General features: G+C 46.5%; 1 protein-coding gene across 3 annotated transcripts in view; it reads left to right on the plus strand.

The window, feature by feature from the left end:
* The first annotated feature begins 827 nt into the window (after window positions 1-827).
* Clnk (cytokine dependent hematopoietic cell linker) overlaps window positions 828-22,099 on the plus strand; it is a 185,184-nt gene continuing 163,912 nt past the window's right edge. The window contains exons 1-2 of one of the 3 annotated variants that reach the window (XM_058572404.1): window positions 828-1,113; window positions 21,954-22,059. In XM_058572404.1, coding sequence (XP_058428387.1) covers window positions 22,009-22,059 — 51 coding nt within the window. In that variant the 5' untranslated portion in view covers window positions 828-1,113; window positions 21,954-22,008. The remainder of the gene's footprint in view (window positions 1,114-21,953; window positions 22,060-22,099) is intronic. The other 2 variants (XM_046423784.2, XM_058572405.1) reach the window with 2 other exon arrangements.

The following is a 22,099-nucleotide window of genomic DNA, read 5'->3' on the forward strand; positions in this document are numbered from 1 at the left end:
ACAGATCTCTGCAAGCTATTCTTCTTGTATAACTGATTCTTTGCTCACGGTTTACTTCCTGCTTGGCAAACTCTTCTTCATTCTTCACGTCTAGAACTTACCTAATCTCTCCTAAGATCATGAAATTTGTTCATCTCTTTAAGGGATAATATGTTTGTCTCTACTTTCTGCCAATGGTCCATATTATCCAGGAATACAGAAAATTATTTAGGGAGTTTCTATCATTTCATTTGTTTGTCTTCAGAGTTCCAACATACGGGCACATCTGTAGGAATGTGAACTGAAATCACTGACTAGCCAGCCAGCTTCTTTGAGGGCTGTAAATCGATGGTCCGGGGGGTCCCGTGGTTGACAGGCTTTTCTAATAGATCCTGGAGCTCTTTTCCACTGAACCGGCTCACAGTCTCAGAACCTCTGTAAAGTGAGGCTCCAGGCAACAGCCACCAATCAATATGAAATGGGATATGAACTTCTGTTCATCAAAAGATGCCGTGAGAACAGTGAGGAGGCAAGCCCATCCTGGGAGAAGATATTTGCAAGGTACGCACAAAACATTAGCATCCAGATTGTACACAGAAAACCCACAAATAAAGGAGAGAAACGGCACATTTTACCTTTGCTTTAGGAAGATTCTAATGGGGACAAAAAGCCTTGAGTTTCCTGTGCTCCGAGCTCAGCCTCCACGGACATAAAGACAGGTGCCAGGGGAACACGGGACTGTTTGATGTCAACAGCAGGTGTGAGCTGGGCTTGTGGCCCTGCCTGGGCTCTGCCCACCTGCTTTGTCCCCAAGCCCGCAGAGTTCAGGCTCTTGCTGGCAGCTTCCTGTCCTCATCAGGGACAGGCAGGGGCTTTCCGTCTGCTTTGGCTTCTCTTTGTGCTTATTGAATGGACAAGATCCTGAGAGTCCCAGATCCTCACAAGGGAGCTACAAAGGCTGAGTTTTCTGAACAAGCACTGATGTAAGGCACTGGGCATTTTGACAGAGAAGAAAACCTGCTGGTTCTGTTGGTTACAGCAGCTGGGATTTGGGCCCTAAGGTGAAAGACGCTTGGTGAAGGCACTTGCAAGTCGTTCAGCCCTGTTTCTTACTAAGTTGCTGCAGCTTCAACGGTGAGTCCGTTAAACATTCCTTTTCTTATGCTTCTGGTAATGGTGAAAATGACAACATTGTCTACAGACTGATCCCCTTAAAAGAAAACAGAATTCTCTAATAAAGAGGCGGGAATGACGGGGCTGAGTGACGTCAAGACCCTCTTGCTTGACAGAACAATGCCATTGACCTAGTTCTAGCATTCCAAGTGGTGGTAGCAGTTGGTCCACTGCCAAATCCAAGAATGTGCTAAATTTCCAGAATTGCATGCAACACTATACTCAGGTTTTGAGGACAAATTTTGAGGCAATTTCTCTATTCTTTGTTCATCAGTTCTTAGCTCTTCTGTCCTCATTCGGCCTTCACAAATCCTGGAATTGGGAGCCAGTTTCTTAATCTCTCTGACCTTCATCTAGCTTAATTACAGAAGCAGGCAAAAGATGCCTCTTCATGTGGTTGTTTGAGGAAAGAAATGAGATAATGACTTAAAATTTCCACCCAAGTACAGACACATTAGACGTGATTATTGAATAGTACTCCATCTCCTTCCCATGTCTCCTCCTAAATAAATAATTAGATAAAAGGGAACAAAAGACACAATGTCTAGCAAGTTGGCAAGCCAGACATTAACTTTTAAAATGGACTTTAAGGAGAATGCACCCAGACCTGGCTCTTCAGGAGAAAGACGCCAAGCCTGAAGGATGCGCAGGAATATTGGTTCTCTGGGAGCAGTCGCACCTGGATGTGGTCCTGCAGCTCTCTAGCATGTAGCCTAGCAGCTGAAAAGTGGCTAAAGCATCCCCTGGACAAAATGTACCCTGCACTGGGGAAATAGCTCCTATGACTCTGGCCAGCAAGAGGAAGTCGGCAGGGTGGTGTCTGGCACGTGGCACGTGCTCAGAATGAATCAGTAAATTGTCAGGCCTTTGAAAAGTACCTAGACTGGTGGCAGGTTAGGGAACAGATAAAAAATAATAATTGTAGAAATTAGTACATTATCATTCACTCATCAATCCAGGTACTTTGAAAATTTTCTCAACTCCTAACCTGAAAAAAAGATTCCAATTCTTATTTTATACACCAGAAAACTAAGGCCCAGAGAGCTCCCCTCGCTTCCCAGGTGTCAAAGAGTTAATACACTGGAAAGTAGGAATTTGACTATCTCCAAAGGTATTCTTCCTAACATCAACCCCAGCCAGGACTGATGGGGACAGAGTCTAAACTAGCAGTGAAGGGGAGGGGTGGGCGTGGTCAGGAATACCCAGGGTGGGTGGCCAGAGGTGGGCTGCGGCACAGGGTTTGGGAAAAGACACAGGACTGTACCTACTTCAGGGGTCCTGTCAGAGGGGCGACCAGGACAAACACTGGCAGAGGCCCCACAGAGACAGGGAGCCTGGAATCTAGAAGCCATGACTCAAACCTGGGGGATGGAGGAGACATGGAGGTCAATGCCCCCCGTAGATTTTCCCTTCTATCTGAAGATATCCCTTAGTCTCCCTGATCTTTGGTTCTCTGAACTCTTGCACAAGGAGTTTCTGAAAATGAGAAGCTACAGCGTCTACTTCCTACTGTCCTCCATTCTCACCAAAAGGGAGTGGCGTAAAAATCCCCACCCTTCCTAGGATCATGTTGGTAAAATGTATTAGCAGATACAATCGTCTGACACTTGGAGGAAGTGATGTTTCAAAGGTAGAAACCCGTGAAGAGGGAGGAAGGGAAACCACACCTGACTCACCTTGCTTCCTGTGGCTACTTATTTTAAAGATAAGGTTGCTTTTATCCTCAAGTGGCGGTATGTTTAAACATCTACTTATAATGTGCACGACACAATTTCTCTGTTTTTTGTTCATCAGTTCTTAACTCTTCTGTCCTCTAAAAATTTAATCTCCCCTTGATCATCACGGAGCATCAGAGTCCGGAGGACCAGGAGGGCAATCCTGTCCCCATTCAGAGCTTAACCCTTGGCCCTCTTTACCCAATTGGAATGAAACCACTCAGTGGCCACAGGATCCCCGCCCCCCACAGCAGGGCCTTTCCCCTCTACTTACAAACCCTGCCAAGCCCCACCACAGGCCTTGCACAGGCTGTTTCCTCCGAGTCCTTCACACACCTTGTTGAATCCACTCTGCTTTCAGGTGTGAGCAGGATGCAGCCTGAATGGGCTCATAGGGACTGACTTTAAATTTTCAGGAATTGTACAAACTGATTGTCAACAGCGCTATTATTAAAATTAACTTGCATAAGCTCATGAATAAATCGTATTAAAACAAAGGGAAGAAATACTCAAAACTCATTGCTTCCTGGTGACTTTTACTAGGGGTCCTTTCCGTGTGCTGGAAATGCAGCCTCCTGATGGCTGCTGGGCTCGTCTTCCACGGTCCATGAGCAGACGCTCCACAAGGGTGGTTGGACATCAGCCACAGTGAGAAGGGCCGCGCCACAGAAGTGCACAAATGGTCAGCACCAGGAGGGCTGCTCCTGAGGAGGCCACTGGTGACCTTTGAGAAGCATCCGCTGCGTGGGACTCTCCCACCCTCGCTTTCTTGTGGCTCCCTTCTCAGACCCCCCAGTCTAGCTTAGACTCACGTGTGCATGATATCTTTTACTGAATCTCTTCCTGAATGGCTTCTTCCTCTGTAGCCACTCATTAACAGTGTCTGACACTATTACATGTAATTCTTGCTGGGTTTTGCACCCCATTATGATGTCCCTGGCAACAAAGTAATGCCCAGCTCCTATGAAGCTCTCAATAACTGTAAAAAAGAATATTAAACTCAAATCATCAGGAACATTTAACTTGTGCTGAAATCTTTAGCCCCCTTCACGGGAGAATAATAGTATATCACCTTAGGTGAAGGAGAGTTCCTTAGGGGGAGGCTGTCTTCTTTTGGAATAGCATTGATGAGCTACTTGAGGTTAAGGGGAAGCCCAAAGAGTTGGTGTGCAGAAGCTAAGGTACAAAGGATGTGGCTAGCTGGGCTATGTGAAATGGACAGCAGCCCATGGCAGGAGACTGGGGTCTGGCCACCAGTTCTGTGTGGGTGCCCAGTCAGAATGAGTTAAGAAAAAGATTGTCTGGTATTTCATTTGAGGTTTTTGTTGACAGGAGGTAAATACCTCTTGACTGTAGTCTTCCTTGCTAACCTACCCTTAGTAAGTCCATGTATACATAGTGTTTGCACGCATATAGATTAAAGACAGGTCACAGTTCATGCTTAGATCCATGCCAGGTGAAATACGTACAGGAGGCATGTGAGGACAGAAAGTGCAGACACTGAGACAGTTAGATGTACTCCGGAGGGTGAGCTGGAGGACGTCATGCTAGGTGTGCATGGAAATCTCAGCCGTTCTACGCTTCCAGTTCATGAAGCATGTAAGACTGTGATTGGTTAATTTCTTCCTCTAAATCTTAAGGCCCTGGGGGACTAGGAAACATCAATTTCAGTGGTGGTCCTATTTCTATGTCTAGAGAACAGAACATGCTTCATTTGTGGCTGGAAGTCCCCTCTGAGGCAGGGGAAATGGAAAATTTGGAGCCAGCCAGACCTGTGTTCAAACACATGATTAAAAATGCATTACAAGATTGGCACCAGCACACCATTAGACAGAAGAAGCCAGTTCTGGTGTGTCCAGCACAGAGGGTCGATGATCCATCACAATAACCTATCATATATTTTTTGAGTAACTAAAAGGAGCTCAAAGACACCAAACATAAAGTAATGATAAGGAAATGGAAATGTAAATTGCCTGATTTGATCAGTACATGTTGTATGCATACACCGAAATATCACACTGAACCTCATAAATACGAATGATGATTACAGGCAAACTAAATTTTTTTAACAAATATTTAAGGAGATGAAAATGTGAAATACCTTGGTTTCATCATTATACATTGTATACATATATTGAATTTCCAAACTATACCCCATAATATGTACACTTAAATAATAACAAAAGGTATAACTATAAAAATAAGATAAAGTAAAGATAAAGCATTTCTCATTTCAAGGTCATTATACTCAACCAGCAAGAACTCCTGGAGTCTACAGCGAGTAAGAATCAAGGAGAGAGGCTTGGGCAGATTTTAGAATACACTTTGGACACAGCAGCATCAATGAGACTTGTTAGTGGATTGATATTAAGGGTGGGAACACGGGACTTGTCCAGTGACTCTCTGATTTCTGAGAACAGTGCCCTAAATGATGGCATCCCTCAGTGATGTGGGGACCATGCGGGACCACCACCCTGCAGAAGGACAGTCTGCCCAATGTGAAGGTCAGTGATGCAGTGGTGAGCTTCCACTGGAGCAAGGACAGCCATAGATGGTGGACACCGGGGACCCCTCAATGAGCAGGTGGGAACCCAGAGGTACTCTGAGTGAAGTGGCGTGACTGGACTCCCACAGATTGTGCTGTCCAACTTCCTGATGGCTTACTTAAATAAAGTTAGGGCTTTGACTTATTAATATGCATCTGTATTCTATATCCTGTTCTTTTGGGGGGAAATGGCAATAAAAAACATATTGTCTTCAGGCTGCACCTAGTTATGTTCCATGGAAAACTTCCAGCATGTGTTTTCCATTCCTCATTGATTTAATTTTGCTCTGCATAGGAACTGGACATTAAACATTGAAGGAACATGGCCAAGGGAATGTTGCAAGGGAAAGAGCAGAGTGGACAGGTAATTAATTGCATGTAAATTGCCTTTTTCTCAAAAATGTTAGTATTGTTCTTACAGTTCAAAGGTTTAGTCAACATCAAGAGCAAACCATGGCACCAACTCAGTACAACTGGATGTGACTCCAAAGAGCCTCCAGTGCAAAGAAGCTTATGCCAAATGGAACACAGAGACACATTCAGAAGAGTGGGCATTCTCAGCCACGAGGCAAACATTCCAGTATGAGATACCAACAATGATTATGTACTGCCAGGAAGCTGACAGCAATTATTATGTATAACATGCATATTGGTTAAAGTTTCTGGAAAAATGTTTCCTTAAAATAATTAATGGCCCTGTAATGCAATCAATCTTGGATATGTTTAGAGTTCAGTAAGTACAGAATGATATTACATACATGTATTGAAATCAAGAGCAAGGCTACACCACAGACCAGTGACCACCGAGGAGATGGCAAACCTGCAGTAACCAGTTGTTGAAGGTGCCTGTTAACTAGGGTGAAACTGGACACCTTGCCTTCGGCATTAGGTCAGTCTACGTCTCCAAACTATGGTCAACCAAATAGATGCTTTTTGTTATTCATACACTTCAGGATAAAATATTGTTCTGTTGATGTTTCTTCCCCCAATAGAACAAAAGAACACTGAGGTAGAAACTCACAGCAAGTCTGCTTCTAAGCACTATTTAGGGAGATGAGAGGATTAGCAAGGCAAATGCTTCAGAGTTCCTCAATGCTGTTGCCATTGACACCCAGGACTGGATAATTCTTTGCTGTACGTTGTCCCATGTTCAACAGTGTCACTGGCTTCTGTGGTAGATTCCAGAATCCCTTCCCTAGTCGTGACATACGTGTCCCAGGCATTGTCAAATATCCACTGAGAGGCAAAATCTTTTAATTTAAGAGTGCTTCAATATCTACTCATGCATACCTCTATCTAGTTCAGTAGCCTTTGACTTTCAGCGAACATCAGAATCTTCTAGAGGACTAATTAAAAACAGATGGCTGGGCTCCAATATCAGATTTTCTGATTCACTAGAATCAGGCGGGGCCCTGAATGGTGTAGGTTATCAGGCACTGGGCAGTCTCTGGTTCTGGTACCCACTAGTCTACCTCGTTTGTTCTCGCTGCTGCCCAGAGTCCCACTATTTTCATCCCTTGTATTTCATTCACTCATTTCTCTAGAGAGGTGTAAGCTCTCTCTCTATTTCCTCATCTCCACAAACTCCAGGCAGCATCCTGTGTGTCCCATCACATATAAGCCTGTGGCTCTCCCTAGGTCCACACCCAGCAATGGCATTGCTACCCAAAGGGTGCCGCATGCTCTATTTCAATGAGTCCTGCCTGACCACAATCCAGAATGGCTGAGCCCAGCTGGGCTTCCACCTGCTGTGCATGAATAGGCTTAACCCCATTTAACAGTGTGTAAATCTATGAATCTGGAAGTCAATTAAATGAACCCCATTCTGCCCCACCATTAACACAGCAAGAAAATGAATTCTGGGTACAACCCCCAGTCTGAGTCCTTACTGATTACTTATGGGGTGACCTTTCAGTGGCTTTGAGTTCACCATAGAATTTTCCACAACTCTCAAACTGGTCTTTAGCATTCAACCCCCCTATTAGTATGACTGTTCACCCTCTCTAGACTTCACGTCCTCAAGATGACAGAAAAAGCAACAGCTTTGCTGAGAATCTTGCCAGTGGAAAGAGAAGAGGCATCAGATCCCTAGAGGTCCTTGCAGAGTTGGGTTGGATTTCCAAGTCAAATCCCAAGATTGTTCATGGCCCCAAAATCCCCTGTTGCCTTGTATTCAAGACCTGCTTATGAAAGCAGAGAGTGACTGGGTGCTATGGATTGGACCTGGAACATCCCCCAAAGGCTGATATAATGAAGGCTTGGTCCCCAAAGCAGCACTGCTCATAGGTAGGGTTCCTCAATCCCTGGCAACTGCTTCTTTTTTATTCTCCACATCTGCAACCTTCTCATTTCCACACTGTTGCATTGATGGAATTGCACAGTAAATAATCTTTCTAATCTGGCTTTTTTCCCACTCAATATTATTCTCCAAAGATTCATTCAAGTCATGTGTGTGTATCATTCATTCATTTTTTTATTGTTGAGTAGTATGTGATGATACAAATATACCACTCTTTGCTTACTCATCCACAAACTGAAGGACATTTGTGCTGTTTCCATTTGGGAGTTTATTATGAACAGGGTGAGAGTTTTTGTGTGAATGCAAGTTTCCAAATCTAGGACTGCAGTTTATAGTTGATAGTGCTTAAAGAAACAGCCAGAAGGTTTTCTAGAACACCTGTCCTGGCTCCCATTCCCAAGAGCAATGCATGCATAATCCAGTCTCCCACACCTGTGTCAGCCCTTGGTTTTGTCACTGTATATTTTATATTTTTATTTTGCTTGGATCTCTACCTTCATCTCATTGCACCTAATGACATCTTCATGGTGTGATGGAAAGCAAATGTCCCAGGGCTCTTACTTTAGCCTTTCTAATAGGCCTGTGGTGAGCTCTCCTTGGTTTTATTTGCAGGGTCCTGAGGACTGGTGAGGAGGACCCTCCTGTGCCCCTTGCCTTCTGGGCTCCTCCCTGCAATGCCTGCTCCTGTCACTCCACCATTTCCTATGTGAAATTTGTTTGCTGAGCTCTGAGAGGTCGCTAGGCCATCTAAATTCTGGTTCTCTGTCAGCTTGTGGTTTACACATTTCCTCCCAACCCAGAGTTTGCCTTCCACCCTCTGGATTGTGACTTTCAGAGAGCAAGCCTTTTTTAATTTTGATGAAGTCCAGTTGATCACTTTTACCTCTTATAGATGGTGCTCCCGGTATCAAGTGTAAGTGCTCTTTGCATAGCCCTTGATCTCAAAGTTTCAGTCCAATTTTTCCCCACAAGTTTTACCATGTGGGTTTTTAAAATTATTTTGGTTTGGTTTGGTTTTGTTTATTGTATCCCTGGGGACTGAACTCAGTCTCTCGTGTGTTAGAAAAGACCTCTGGCTCTGAGCTACACCCAAAGCCCAGTGTTTTGTTTTTTTGTGGTTTTTTTTTTTTTTTTTTTTTTTTTTTTTGCATTTCAGTCCAAAATCCACTTTGAGTAGTTTTTATGTAAAATGTGAGACATAATCTTGGTTTTGGTTTTGCATCTGCACGTCCAGGATCCTATTTAGAACGCCCTCCTCCTCCATAGCTTCATGCAGACCTTTGTCAACATCTTTTGAGCATGTGGGTCTCTTTCTCTATCCCCAAGATTGGTGCCATTGGTGTCTATCTTTCTGCCAATACAACACAGCCTTGATTATTGTCATTACCTAATAAGTCTGGCAATAGAGCAAACTGATTTTTCATTTAATTCCTTTTTTTTTTTTTTTTGGTCCGAAAGCTTTTTGTCAATTCGATTTTTTCACCTTCTCATACATATTATAGGATAATCTTGACTATATCACAAAATACTTTGGTAGGATCTTGATAATAATCCTACTAAACCTTTATCTCAGACCAGAGAGAACTGAGTTCTTTCCTGTGCCACCTTCCAATCCAGGGACAAAGTTTGACTCTACATTTATTTAGCTCTTCTTTGGTAATTTTTAAATCAGTTTTGTACTTTGTAGCCCGCAAGTCCTATGCAGGTTTTCTAAATGAACATCTAAGCGTTTTTTGTCATGATTTGAAATGGTGTCTGATTTTCAGTTTCATTGCCCATATGGCCATTGATGATGCATGGAATATGATTTTTTATTTTTATCTGTTATGCTGGGATTTGGCTGGACTCCTATTCCTCGTAGGTTTGTGCCTTTTATCTAAGTGCAAAGTCACCCTTGGTTGTTGTTTTAACCCTGCCCTCCTCCTCCTCTCTCTCTCTCTCCTGGACTCCCCTGATGGGCTTAGACCTTCGGTCTTGTCCTGCGGTCTGTGAGGCGCTCACAGAGGCTCGTGGTGGTGTGTGAGTTCCACTCCCTTCTCCATCATACGCAGACTGTTTTCTGTCTTTCTGCTTCCCGCTCACTCTTCTCCATTCTGACCCCTCCTTCTGCCATTGCTCCCGTCCACTGAGGGGTGTTTTATTTGGTTAATTGGGTTATTATGTTTTTATTTCTAGCACCTCCTCTTGGTTCTCCCTCGTATCTTCTTCCTGTCATCAAGATTTCACCCTCCTCTGCTAAGACTTGTCCTGTCATCTCTGTCATGCATGCTGCTAATTGCTCACTGAAGCAATTTCTGGGATGGCATTAGGTGATCAATCTAACCCCTCTGCCATCTCCCTGTTGCCTTCTATTGATGGTCTTCTCATCAGGCAGGACGTTCTGGATCTTGGTGTGATGAGTGGATTTTGATTGAAAGCTGTATGCCCTGGGAATGAGGCTGCCATCCTGGATCCTATTTAAACTTACATCTTTGCTGGTTCTTCTGACTTCATTTGGAAAAGGGAGGAGAGACGTTGCCTCTGGTTCCCAGGGTCAGGTGGGTGTAGGAGTCCAGGTGGGAGGCATTAGGTGCCTTGTACTCTCTCCCCCAGCCTCCTTGGGTCCCACCCCTGTGGGAGGGAGCCATAGCTGATGCTGCTCCGTGAGGTGGTCTCCTCTGCCACTGTCATGGGGAGGGCCTCATTCCTGCCGGCAAGAGGACAGTTCCAGCTCCCCACTCAGCTGCCCCTGGCAGCACCCCAGTGGGGATTTGGGGCCTGCCGCGGTGGGTGGACCACAGTTCTGTCTGTGGTGTTGGGTGACGGTTATTTTCTGAAGCTTTGCAGTCTTGCGAGCACGCCTTTCCTGTTCCTTCAGGCAGAAGGAAGACAGGCTCATGTTGAGGTTTCTTTCCCCGGGGTCAGTTGGCCTTCTTCAGCTTCTCGTTTAAGATGAGAAAAATAGAAAGACAGCTTGGGGAACGAATCAGGATGTTGGTTTAAGGTAGGAAAAAAATGTAGGTGCATAAGGGAATTAAAAGCAAAATGTCATTTAGGTATCTAAGGCTCCCTGGCCTGTCTGGCACCTTCTCCCCACATTTCAATTTTCTTCATGTTTAAAAAACAAAATATCTATACTTTTAGTTGCACTGAGTGGAGAGATTTAGTAAAAGTATGTCCCCTCCATACTCAAAAAGCAGACGTCCAACACATTCCTCCTTCTTCTTTAGAAACATTGAACTGTTCCTGTGCACCCTCAGGTGGGACATTTATGTATTCTCATTAGCCTGCTTACCTGACCTTACCAGAACCCTAACCCACAAAACCAACAGAAAGTAAAAAAACAAAGAAAAGAAATGAGGAAAAGAAAAATCAGCCATCAAAATTTTCCCAGGCCATGAGAGAGTTAATGTGGACTCTTGTGAAGAATTCTCCGCTTAATTCAGGTAGAAGCTGCTTCTTGATTTAATATTGCTGAAGCCTCATTTTTTGCAGCATTCACTCAGAAATCCCAATTTTAAAAATAATCATGCATATTCAACACTTGTTTCCCTGTCATTAAAATCTTCCCTACCTTCCCAAGCAGGAGAAGCTCAGGAAAAGAATCCACCTCTTTTCCATGACTCAGATCCTGATTCTGAGCTGCTGGGTGGTGGTGTGTCTTCTGCCAAGCAGCAAAGCCCCCAGCTCGCTCCCCACAGACGCTGGGAGCGAGGTCTTGAATCCTGTTTGCTGTGTGCTGGAAGGTGGAGACCAGATAACCATGCTTGACAGAGCTTTGGTGCATAAAGAGTCAGACCTCAGCAACAAGCAGGGAATTTGACTCATGGTTCTGATAATAGTTTTATAGTTATTCAAGTAATGCAAACAATTCAAAATTCTTAGGGTAGCTGAAGTTACCCAAAAAAGTGAATTTAAAGCAAAGGAAAAATAGAAGAAAAAGAAATAAGGAAAGAGAGACCATTTTGGAAATATGGTCCACACTGAACATCCAACAGCACTTCCCGAGGTCTAGTGCACCAGAGGGCTGCTCATACAGAAGTCTGGGAAGGGCTGAGTCCTGTATTTCTAACAAGGTCCCAAAGCCTTCTGACTCTGCAGGTCCATCATGTGGACTACCTTTTAAATAGCAAGGACCTGAAAGATCCAATTTGATTATATGTAAAGGACACTAAGAGGAAACTGTTCTTTAATGGAAGATATTTCAGGCAGTTCATTGTTTTCCCTTTTAAAAATGAAACATGATCATAAAAACTATATGACTGCCTCATTACTGATACTGAAACTGAATAAAGATGTTGATTTAAGGTAGGGAAAAAAATGTAGGTGCCTAGTGAATTAAAAGCAAAGTGTCAGACTGGATCTATGGTTCAGTGGTTGAGCGTCTGCCAAGCCCACACAAGGCTGGTTTCAACCACAGCCCCCCAGAAATAAATAAATAAATAAATAATGAAAGAAAAAATCTGAATATAAAAATGAAGATTAGACCCTTGCCTCTTCCCAACCATTTTCAATTTCTCTAACTGCACTGAGCATAATTCCTAAATCAAAAATCAGAATACATATTTCAACTGTTTTTCAGAAGACTAAAAACTGAAATCAGGATTTTGGTGAGGGTGATTTTTCCAGTGAAATCTGACTAAGCTATCAGCAACAGAATAAGTGTGAAAAATAAACCACTCATACGCATAAATCTATGAATATGTAATCTAAATACTTTAGCCTAAACAAGATGTAAGGACTGGAAGGTGTTTATATATCACCTTTTGTCCTGATTTGGAGATCTGGGGTTGGTGTAAATCAAAGCAACTGTCCTCTCTATATTAATCTAAAAGAAAATATTTAGCCATTTGAACAATATACACCTAAGTGTGTTCCAAATTGTTCTATTTTCCATGGCATATTAATTGGTCTCGTGTGGAAAACATAAAAAAATACCTTTGGAAAACCCAAGTCAAGGCTGACAAGTTTCTTTGTTGGTGGAGTGTTCCTGTTGGGAGCCTGAACTGCTGCTGGATGCCAGCGCAAGACCACTTCAAGCTCAACCCTGCTGATTCTGTTCAACCTGAGGCTAGCCCTTCTCTGCCCATAGATGCTCTTGAGTTAAAGTTAAAAACAAAAAAATCTGCTCAGTTTGAATCACAAGCGTAATCTTACAATCTTACTTTATTTTAAAAGTTTATTACAATTTAAGAAGCAAAGTTCCAGCCTTGATTTGGGGTCAGCCCCTCCCCTCCCAGGTGGGGCATGGCATGTGGCACCTGCAGCCCAGGGGGCTCCAGTTGGTGTTGCTCTTTCTCCTCCCTAGTGCTTTCTCCTGACACCTCTTGCCCACAGCATCTGCCTCTCCAGGTCTGCATCATGTGGGGCAGATTGACAGGAAAATTGTCCTTTGGCCAACATGTTGTGAGCAGGTGACAGGGTTTGTTAGTCGTAGGAGGATCCATGAAGTAACTACAGAGCTCCACTTCAGAGGCCCTCAACTCAGGTTCATTGTTAGAGGCCTGTCTCCTTGAAGCTCTCAGATGGGGATGATGCCCACATCTTCCTCTGGCCCTTCCTCTTGGCTTCCTCCTTTCCCTTCCTCCCTCCAGGGCCATCTTGAGCTGATTCACAACATCTCTCTCCTAGTCATGAAGTTCACTTTGTCCATGAGAAAACTCCCACACATCCTTTCCCCAGAGAAATTCTTGGAGACTAGGATCCTCAACACTCCTTACCCCAGGCTCCACCCCAGTTCCTTCAGGTTCAGCCAGTCAGTTCATCTCTGACTCTTTAGATTGATCATAAAAAACTCAGATTCCAGAACATGTGACCACCACCTCGCCCCGGCCTGTTTACCACTGCAGGGGACTTTTGCAAAATTCTCTGAGTGGTCCTGCTGTAGGCCCCACCATCACCAAACTGCAAGTAGAAGGAGGTACCTCCCCTCTTCCCTCTCTATCATTGAAAAGTTCTCATAGCTCAGCATTATAATTTCCAAAACTAATATTCAAATAAAATCTCTCTCCACTCTGCTGGCCCTTTTGATACCCTGAATGTGGGTGCGACATCTAACTAGCTTTTGATCTTCTACTTTGAACTTCCTGCATATGGTCTAGCACCTCCTTTGAAAAAGATACCCATTGTCTCTGAGAGCCTTGGCCAATATTTCTGCCTTCACATTCTGTTGAATATGCTAATGGACCTCCAGAATCCCCAAAAGTATTTCTGAAACTTCTCCTGACTTCAAACCTTCTTTTCATGGTACAGATCACAGGGCTAGTTTGCACAACTTCTTCTAAATACTTCCGTAGAATGTTGGCATTGAAAAGACTTAAGGAACAAGCTATTTCTATTACCTTCCATTATTAGGGAAGAAGATCTGGAGCCCAAAAAATTTACTAATGAAGTCGAGTCCCCAGGTCTTCAGTGGAGAACTGGATAGAGTCAGGCTGCCCAGACACAGCCTGAGCCCCTACTCAGTGTCTGGGAAAGAGAAGGGGCTTTAATCTTTAAAGTTTTTAAAGATTGGCAAAGAATAAAAATACCCTTCCTTTTTTTAAGTGGAACAAAACCAGTCGTCAAATACAAAAAGTCTTAGTGAGGAAAAGCTACACAGTATGTATTTCCAAGACTCTCTGTGCCAGAGTTCTCTGAGACATTTTGTTTTATATATATTCATACATATTTTTTTTATAATTCAAAACTATTTGGCAGCTCTTCTTTGGGAGAGAATGTTCTACAAGTCAGCAGCATTAGGCTAGAAGCTCTTCTGTGAGATTAAAGACCCACATTAGGGAGCACTTGTTTCTCCTAAGAGAAATTAATCATTTTTATGCTCATATTGAACACCAGACCCCACGCTGCACAAAGGAAGAACCTGGGCGCCCTCCCCGTTCCCAACAGCCACCACATCCGGCAACAAAGCAGAAAAGAGCAAAGGTGCTTTAATGTCGCAGGCAGAAGTCCAGCACCAGGTCCCCCACCTCAAGAGAGCAGAGTTGCCACCCACAGTTCTGCCTCTGCCCTGTTGATCTCGGGATCTTCCCCTCCTGAGAGATGGGCACCTTCACCTGTTGACCACAGGACCGAGTCAGCCTCCTGGGCTCCACCTGTGACTCATGTGAAGCCACAGCCACAGACCTCAAGCCCACAAGGCAACTCCAAGGCACAGGGGCTCTGCCCTGTCAGTTCCACGAGGTCCTCTCATCCATGTTCACTGGGCTTTCACCGTGGAGGCCACCAGAGAAGAGGACTCCGCCAGAAGCCAGTGAGCGGGAACCAGAGCACTACACGTGAGGCACACACATGGCCTGAATGTCCTCATCTAGAGGAAATCACCCTCAGTGTCCGGGAGGCGCCCCGGTAGCTAGCAAGAACGACAGGCCTCTGCCTTGGGAGCTGAACACACCAAACTCCATTTCCAATGACACGCTCCCTCCATCGAGGTCCTCAGCCCAAAGCCGCAGTCCCCTGAGGTGTAAATGGGGCTGAAGACAGGGACCCTCGAGAGTTTCTGTGTAGGTGGGGTGAGTTAGCACTTTCAAATCAGCCAGAGCAGCATCTTGCATATCAGCCCTGCTCAAAGCCCCACCAGTTCGTACTAGGGGCACGGGCCAAAACCATGCAGGTGCCCTCCTCTTTCTTCACCAAAGTTTCCTTCACCTGCCTTTCTTCCCTCCAGGAGTGATCCGCCCAGTGTTTTCCCTCCTCCTGGGAGGCTCTGGAGGGTGCTCCTGGGGTGTCCCCTTGGCTCTGTCTGGTCTCTCTGACCCCTGACCCTCCTGGCCATTGTTCTCCCTCTGACTAATAAGCAGAGATACCTCCCCGTGGTTCACTCCTCTGCTGAGAAATCCAGGGGCTATGTTCCTGTCCCCAGCCCAGGTTCGTGAACGTTTGAGTTAAAATTCTCAGGGAGAGCAACCGGGGCAGCTCCCTGTGGCCTTGGGGGACTCGTTAATAGAGTCCTCTTTCCCTCTCAGCATTTCTTTTTTTTTTTTTAAAGGAAACTTTATTTATTTATTTATTTATTTTGAGAGAGAGAGAGAATTTTTTAATATTTATTTTTTTTTTAGTTTTCGGCGGACACAACATCTTTGTTTGTATGTGGTGCTGAGAATCGAACCCGGGCCGCACGCATGCCAGGCGAGCGCGCTACCGCTTGAGCCACATCCCCAGCCCCCTCTCAGCATTTCTATCTGGATAATCAATCAAATGGTTATCGGATCAGCTGTCAATAACCCTGCCTAACAAACAACTCCAAACCAGTGACGGCTCGGCTGGTTTAACATCACCCTGTGTCTCTGAGCTTTCAAGCCGTCAGCTGATGACAGGCTGATCTGGGATGGCCTCTCAAGTCTGCACGTGTCAGCTGGATGACGGGTCCTTGTGGCTCATCTCCCAGCAGCCCAGCCCCGTGGTGTTTATTGGTAAGCTATTTGGCAGGGTCTATAAGATCTCCTGAGGCCTGGACTTGAAACTGGCACAGTATCACTGCAACATCCTTCCAGCCAGAGCAAGCCACAGGCAGCCTAGGTTCAAAGGGCATAGACACAGACTTTGCTGCTTGGGGAGCTCACACTGCCAGGACCTGGCTGCAGAGAGGGATGCAGAATCATGGCCATCTCTGCCATCAGTCTTCCAATGTGGCCAGACCTGAAGACCACACATAGGGGCTGCAGTCAGACAGAAACAAATTTGAAATTCACCATGAGATTTTGGGAAAGGAACTCTGAGATCCCATTTCCTTCACCCGTGAAATGGGATCATAATCACACCAACCTCACTTGGCAAAATAAGAAAACTTCCCCAATTACAGTGCTTGGTCATGTCCAGTATTAGACCACTTGGAAGGTATAGCTACTGGGTATTATAGTAGGTGCTCAACAAATATGAGACTTGTAGATAGCCTATTTGCAGTATCTTCTGGTTAAGAAGTGTTTTGTCTTGCAAGTGCTATATTTTACAGATGAGAATAGAACAGTATAAGGATATAGCTGAAACTCACGCTCCCTCATTCTGGCTGGTACCACATCTCTTTGGAATCAAAAGAACATTACTAAAGCTATTAAGTGAGTCTCCTTGCCCAAGTAGAATATTTAATGCTATTTGTATGTTCATCCACACTGATTTGTTAAGCCAGTCTTTTCAATAGACCTGCCCATCTTCTAGAAAAATTGAGAAAGACAAGTTTACAACATAGAAGTGGTCTCTGTGTATTTTGGCAGTCCCCCATTGAATGTCAGTCTCTCTTTCTTCACAATCTGTGCTCCTTCCATGACGCTCTAAGGCTAGGAATGCAGGCTCATAAATGTCTTTCACTGTACACAGAAGGTTCTCCAAAATCTTGCAGAGATAATGTTCTATTGTATCCATTCCAGACCTTCCTGTTCCCTGTCACCAGAGTGATCGTCCCAAAATGAAAATCCAGCCATGTCATGGCCAACCGTCCTTGAGTGGTGGTCCATGGGACACATGCCAAGCACAGGCCTCCCCTCTGGCCTCCAGCAGCCTCTGCCCTACCACATGCAGGATTTTGCCAGTGCTCCTTGGGCACCATCTACATGCACTGGTTAAGAGCAACGCTGCCACTGAATGCCAGCTCTGCCACTGATCACATGTGACCACAGGCAGGTTCCTCAATGGGGCTCTTGTGAGTGTCTTACCACATGGAGTTGAGAAAATTAGACAATTTGGGGTATATAAAGTACCCAAAATACTACTTGGAAGAAATAAATACCATGGTAGCTGTTTATATGGCTTTCCAAAGCAATCATCATGGCAGCGAGGAGAAAACGATTTCTGCAGCCAGATACAAAAGCTGGGGTTAAGAAGCAGCAGGAGGTGACAGAACAGGGTTGGAGCCAGTCTCCCTGACCCCACATCCAATGCTGTCCCCTATGCAGGCTTCTCCTGAAGCACCCCCTCACTGTCCTCTACACGGGCCCAGGCATTTCTTGCCTCCATCCCATTGTGTGGAACCCACTTTGTCCTGTCTTGGTCCAGTGGACATCAACCTTGCCCCCAACATCAGGATGAGCATCATTTCCTCCCTGGGTAAGCACTGACCCTGTCCACGCTGCCTCACTGGTGTCTTTGGGACTAACACACCCTTCCCTGTGCTGCACCCACATCACCTCCTGCTCTCTTCCGTGCCAGGAGCAGGGCGGTCATCAGACCCTGTCTCCTCCTGTCATCTGAATGAATGCAAGATGATGAACCTTGGTGGTGTCCTGAGGATGCCTCTGGTCCCTGACAGAGAGATTGAGCTCAGGGACCACATGCTGGGGGAGGATGGGTGACTCCTCGGCCGGGTCCATGGCCCATGGGAATTTCAGGCTTCACATTTCCTGTACAAAAGAAATCACAAAACCTTTCCTATATTTTCCAAGATGTTGAGAATGGATGAAGAAAACTGAATAGATCGTGGCAACCCTGGGAGATGGAATGGAATGGCACTTACCTACTTTCTCCTTCTCCCTGATGTCCCCACACCTGACGCTGACAACAGACCTGATCTTTCCAGAGACTGTAGCAGGAGGGTGTGAAACACAGGTTGTTCCTGCCCAGTGAAACCCCAGTGTTTATTTTGGCATCACTGATGGGAAGCCAGGGGCCCGGGGCAGGGTACTCGGTGTAGTCAGCTCAAGAGAGAAACAAATCCTGCTTCTGCCTCCAAGTTTCCCCTGTGGGTCCCTCTAACTTTGAACCTACAGTAATAACAGCTCAGCCCTTGGGAGATCCCTGAGGTGCAGAAGGTCAGACTCTGCTCATGACCCTTCCAATAGAGGGTCACAAGGAGAAGAAGTGGTGACTTGCCCAAAACACACCGGGCTGGGACTTCGAGTCCTGAGGCAGGAGGCTTCCCAATACACCTCGTCCCACTTTCTTCTTGGAGGGTGCCCTCTGAGTCTATGCAAACCTGCAAGTATGTCACTTCAGCCAGAGAGCAGAGCAAGACCTTGTCACAGAGCCCCTATTCCTGCTACTTGCACTCCCCACAACTGGTTTGTCTCCAGACAGGGCTGTGAGCTCAGGGACCATGTGCTGGGGGAGGATGGGTGACTCCTCGGCCGGGTCCATACCCGTGGGAATTCCAGGCTTCACTTCCCCTGGTGAGGAAGCAGTGGGCCATCAGGTAAAATGTCTGCAGGGTCACCTAGCTCATGAACACAATGCCCATGGCAAGTCTGGCTTGCAGGGCTGTTGTATTGGAATTAAGGTACAGATGGAATCAAGAGTGGTAATTAGCTTCTTTAAAATAGAAAAAAAAATCTTCTATATTATCTGGAGGGGGGCAATGCTGTCGCAAGTGTCTTTAAGTCTGTGGAGGAGGGAGGCAGAAGAGGAGGTCAGGGTGAGGCAGCAGGAGAGACTCCACCCAGGGCTGCTGGGCTTGGGGATGCTGGAGGGAACTGAGCAGGGAGGGCAGCCGCAAGAGGCTGTAGGTCAGGAAAGTGGACTGTCCCCTAGGAGCTCCAAAAGGAGCCCAGCCTGCCAACACCTGGGTGTTAGCCTAACAAGACCCATTTCAGCATGCTGGTGCCAGAACATTCAGCTTTGAAAATAATAACAACAAGGTGTTGTTTAAATCACTAAATTTTTGACAATTTGTTACAGCAGCAAACAGATAAATTGACAAAGTCCTGGGTGTGACTAGTGCCCTCCAAGGTCACACCATCTGGGGAAGGACCTCTCCACTTGCTGCAGAAGGACTCCCAGGCAGACTCTGCTCCTTCCACCTGAGCTACTGGCATTTCTTTCCCAGGGGGTGTGTTTTAAAGAAGCTTGTGTGTAAATCTTAGAACTGGATCCCAAACAAGTGCTTCCCACCCTTCTGGCCCTTTCCCCGCACCTACCCCATGAGGGCACTTCCTCTCCCAAGGTTCCCACACTTGGACCTCTGTGCCACAGAAGCCACAGTGATAATAGAGGGGCTCCAGTCCCAGGAGACCTTGTGACACCAAAGGGGAGTGTTGTTCACTCACATCTTATGGTGACTGGAGTCAGCTCTTCCTCCGGAAGTTTCTCATTCAGCCCACAAGAACCCAGGTCCAAGAACACAACCAAGAAGCATCAGCATCTCTATTTGGGATGGCCCCAGGGACACTCCCAGACCTCATCTGCAGGGCGTGGCTGAGCCCCACTTCCGCAGGCTGCATTCTCTGGGAGTTCCCTGCCACCTTCAGAGATTGGGGACCTGGCTAGGATCCCATCTAAGGGAGGAAGACGTTAAGCCAGGAGGGCCAGGTGCGCTTGTTTCTCTGTCCTAAGATCCTGTGTGTTCAGTGGGGTGGGCCTCTCACCAGGCGCTGCAAGCAACTGAGTCATTTCTTTTTCTCAGTTGGGGGCTGAGGCAGTTGAGTGCACCCCAGTCCCGCAGGCAGGAAGCAGCTTGCCTGGAATGTGGAGCACAGGGAGGCCGAACCCTGTGGCACAGAGGCTCTGTCAGCACCAGCTGCCCTGGGCAGAGGTGCCACAGCCTGGAACCAGGGGCCATGTGCTATCCCAGCAGCTCCTCCCTCCCCAGTCCGCCCAGCCAGGAAGGGCAAGCGTGGGCCCTCCTCCAGCATATGGTTGATCAAGGTGCAGGGGAAAGGGGGCTGGAGGCAGTACCGTCCCCAGGGGCTGGGGTAGGCAGCTGGCATCCGTCAGCAAGGAAACATTCATTTTTAAAGCAGCATAAGAAAAATTAAACTTGGAGTTCCATCATTTCATATAAAAAGCCAAGAATGAAAATAAAAACGGTTCCAGTTATTCTATTCAGAATTTATTTTTAATGCCAATGACAACAAAAGAGCTCTTTTACATGAGTCATTTTACAAAACAGAAAACACGATTTCCTGAAATGGCATTTTAGAGAACTTAAAGGAAAGAAGCATTTGACACGAGAGAGATGGAGGCAGCTGACTCTGTTCACTTGGGGGCGGGGGGCTAGTCTTTCCCTCCCCCTCCTCCCTCCCTCCCTCCCTCTCTCTCTCTCTCTCTCCCCCCACCCCATTCTTCCCCACCCTCTGAAGTTTCCTTCTCCCTCTCTTCTCTAGTTACTCCTGTTCTTCCTGAAAATCTCCTATAAACCATTCCTTCCCCAAGGATGACAGGGCCCTGCTCTCGTGGAGCTTGGAGACTCAAAGGGGAACTGGCAGTTTCTGAGATGGCTTCTGCACCTGCCTCCATCAGCCACACGGAGGAATGCAGAACCCTGTGAGCCAAGGGCTGCCAGGGAGAGAGAAGAGAGCTCAGAGCAGGGGCACAGGGAGATGGGCTGAGACGGCAGACCAGCATGCACGTCTCCCACAACACCATACTCTCTGCTCTCTGTCCCCCACCGGCGACTCGGCACGGGGCACATGGGAGGTGCTCAGTAAATGACTATGGAGTCACTTGGTGAAGTGGAAAGTGGCCCACTGTGGCATGTGGATCTAAAGTGTGGTTAACACCCCCAGCTACGGGTTCGAAGCTGAAGCCATTAATCTAATGGATAAACATGGCGACTCCTGTCACCTGTCATGCTGCAGAGCACATGTCCACGCTCATCCTCGAGGTGGAAACTTCCCATCTCCAGCTTAATGGCCCCAGGGAATTCTGCCCTGGGGAATTTCTCCTTGAGGAAAGCTCCTCCTGACTGAGCTCCTGCCTCAGGATGGCCCTTCTCCTGGGCTTCCAGGCTGCTCCTGAGACGCCCCGCTCCTCAGGCAGCCCCTCTGCTCCTCTGCCCAGGACCAGCCTGCGTCAAGTGAGAAGCAGCAGCCCAGCTGCCGTCCAGATGGAGCTCATTTGTTTATTTATTTAACAAGCACTTAAAGTTCCAGGCATTATTCTAGATGGCTTATAAATAATAATTCACTTAAGGCTGCTAACTTCCATAGCTTACGAGTGACGCCTGGCTGGAGGCACGCTTCCGGACCCCCACCCCAGAAATGGTGGGGCAAATGAGTGCTGTCCACCATCTGCTCTACACCTCTTCCCTGAGAAGCAGTGTCAGCTGTCTATGTCACCACGCTGCAGGCACAGCTGCAGAAAGCCCGTCACCATTTGTACAGGTTGCTATCTCACAGCCTCATTATCTAGTCCAGAGTGTATGTGATGTACTCACCCTAGGCAGACCTCCCAAGCACCACCAGCAATAACACCCCAGGTCAGATGGTCCTTCTCCTCCCTGCTGTGCCCTAGGTGCTCCTGTGGACACCCCAAACCTGGCCACAGCCCTGGCATCCCTCTTCATCACTTGCATGACCACAACCCTGAGTCTGCTTCTCCCATCGCCCCCTGTTCATCACAGGCTCTCGGCTCCTCCTGCTGACGCCATCTTCCAGTTCCCTGGCATCTGGACACTCATGAGAACCCACTGCCTTCCTCTTTCATACCTTCATGTCTTCACAAACCAGGTAAGTTCAATGGCTTCTTGTCCTCAGAATAAACAGGGAA

Source organism: Marmota monax, unplaced genomic scaffold, assembly GCF_021218885.2.
Source record: "Marmota monax isolate L192 unplaced genomic scaffold, Marmota_monax_Labrador192_F-V1.1 WCK01_AAM20220418_F8-fsc00009, whole genome shotgun sequence".
In the NCBI taxonomy this organism is placed as follows: domain Eukaryota; kingdom Metazoa; phylum Chordata; class Mammalia; order Rodentia; family Sciuridae; genus Marmota; species Marmota monax.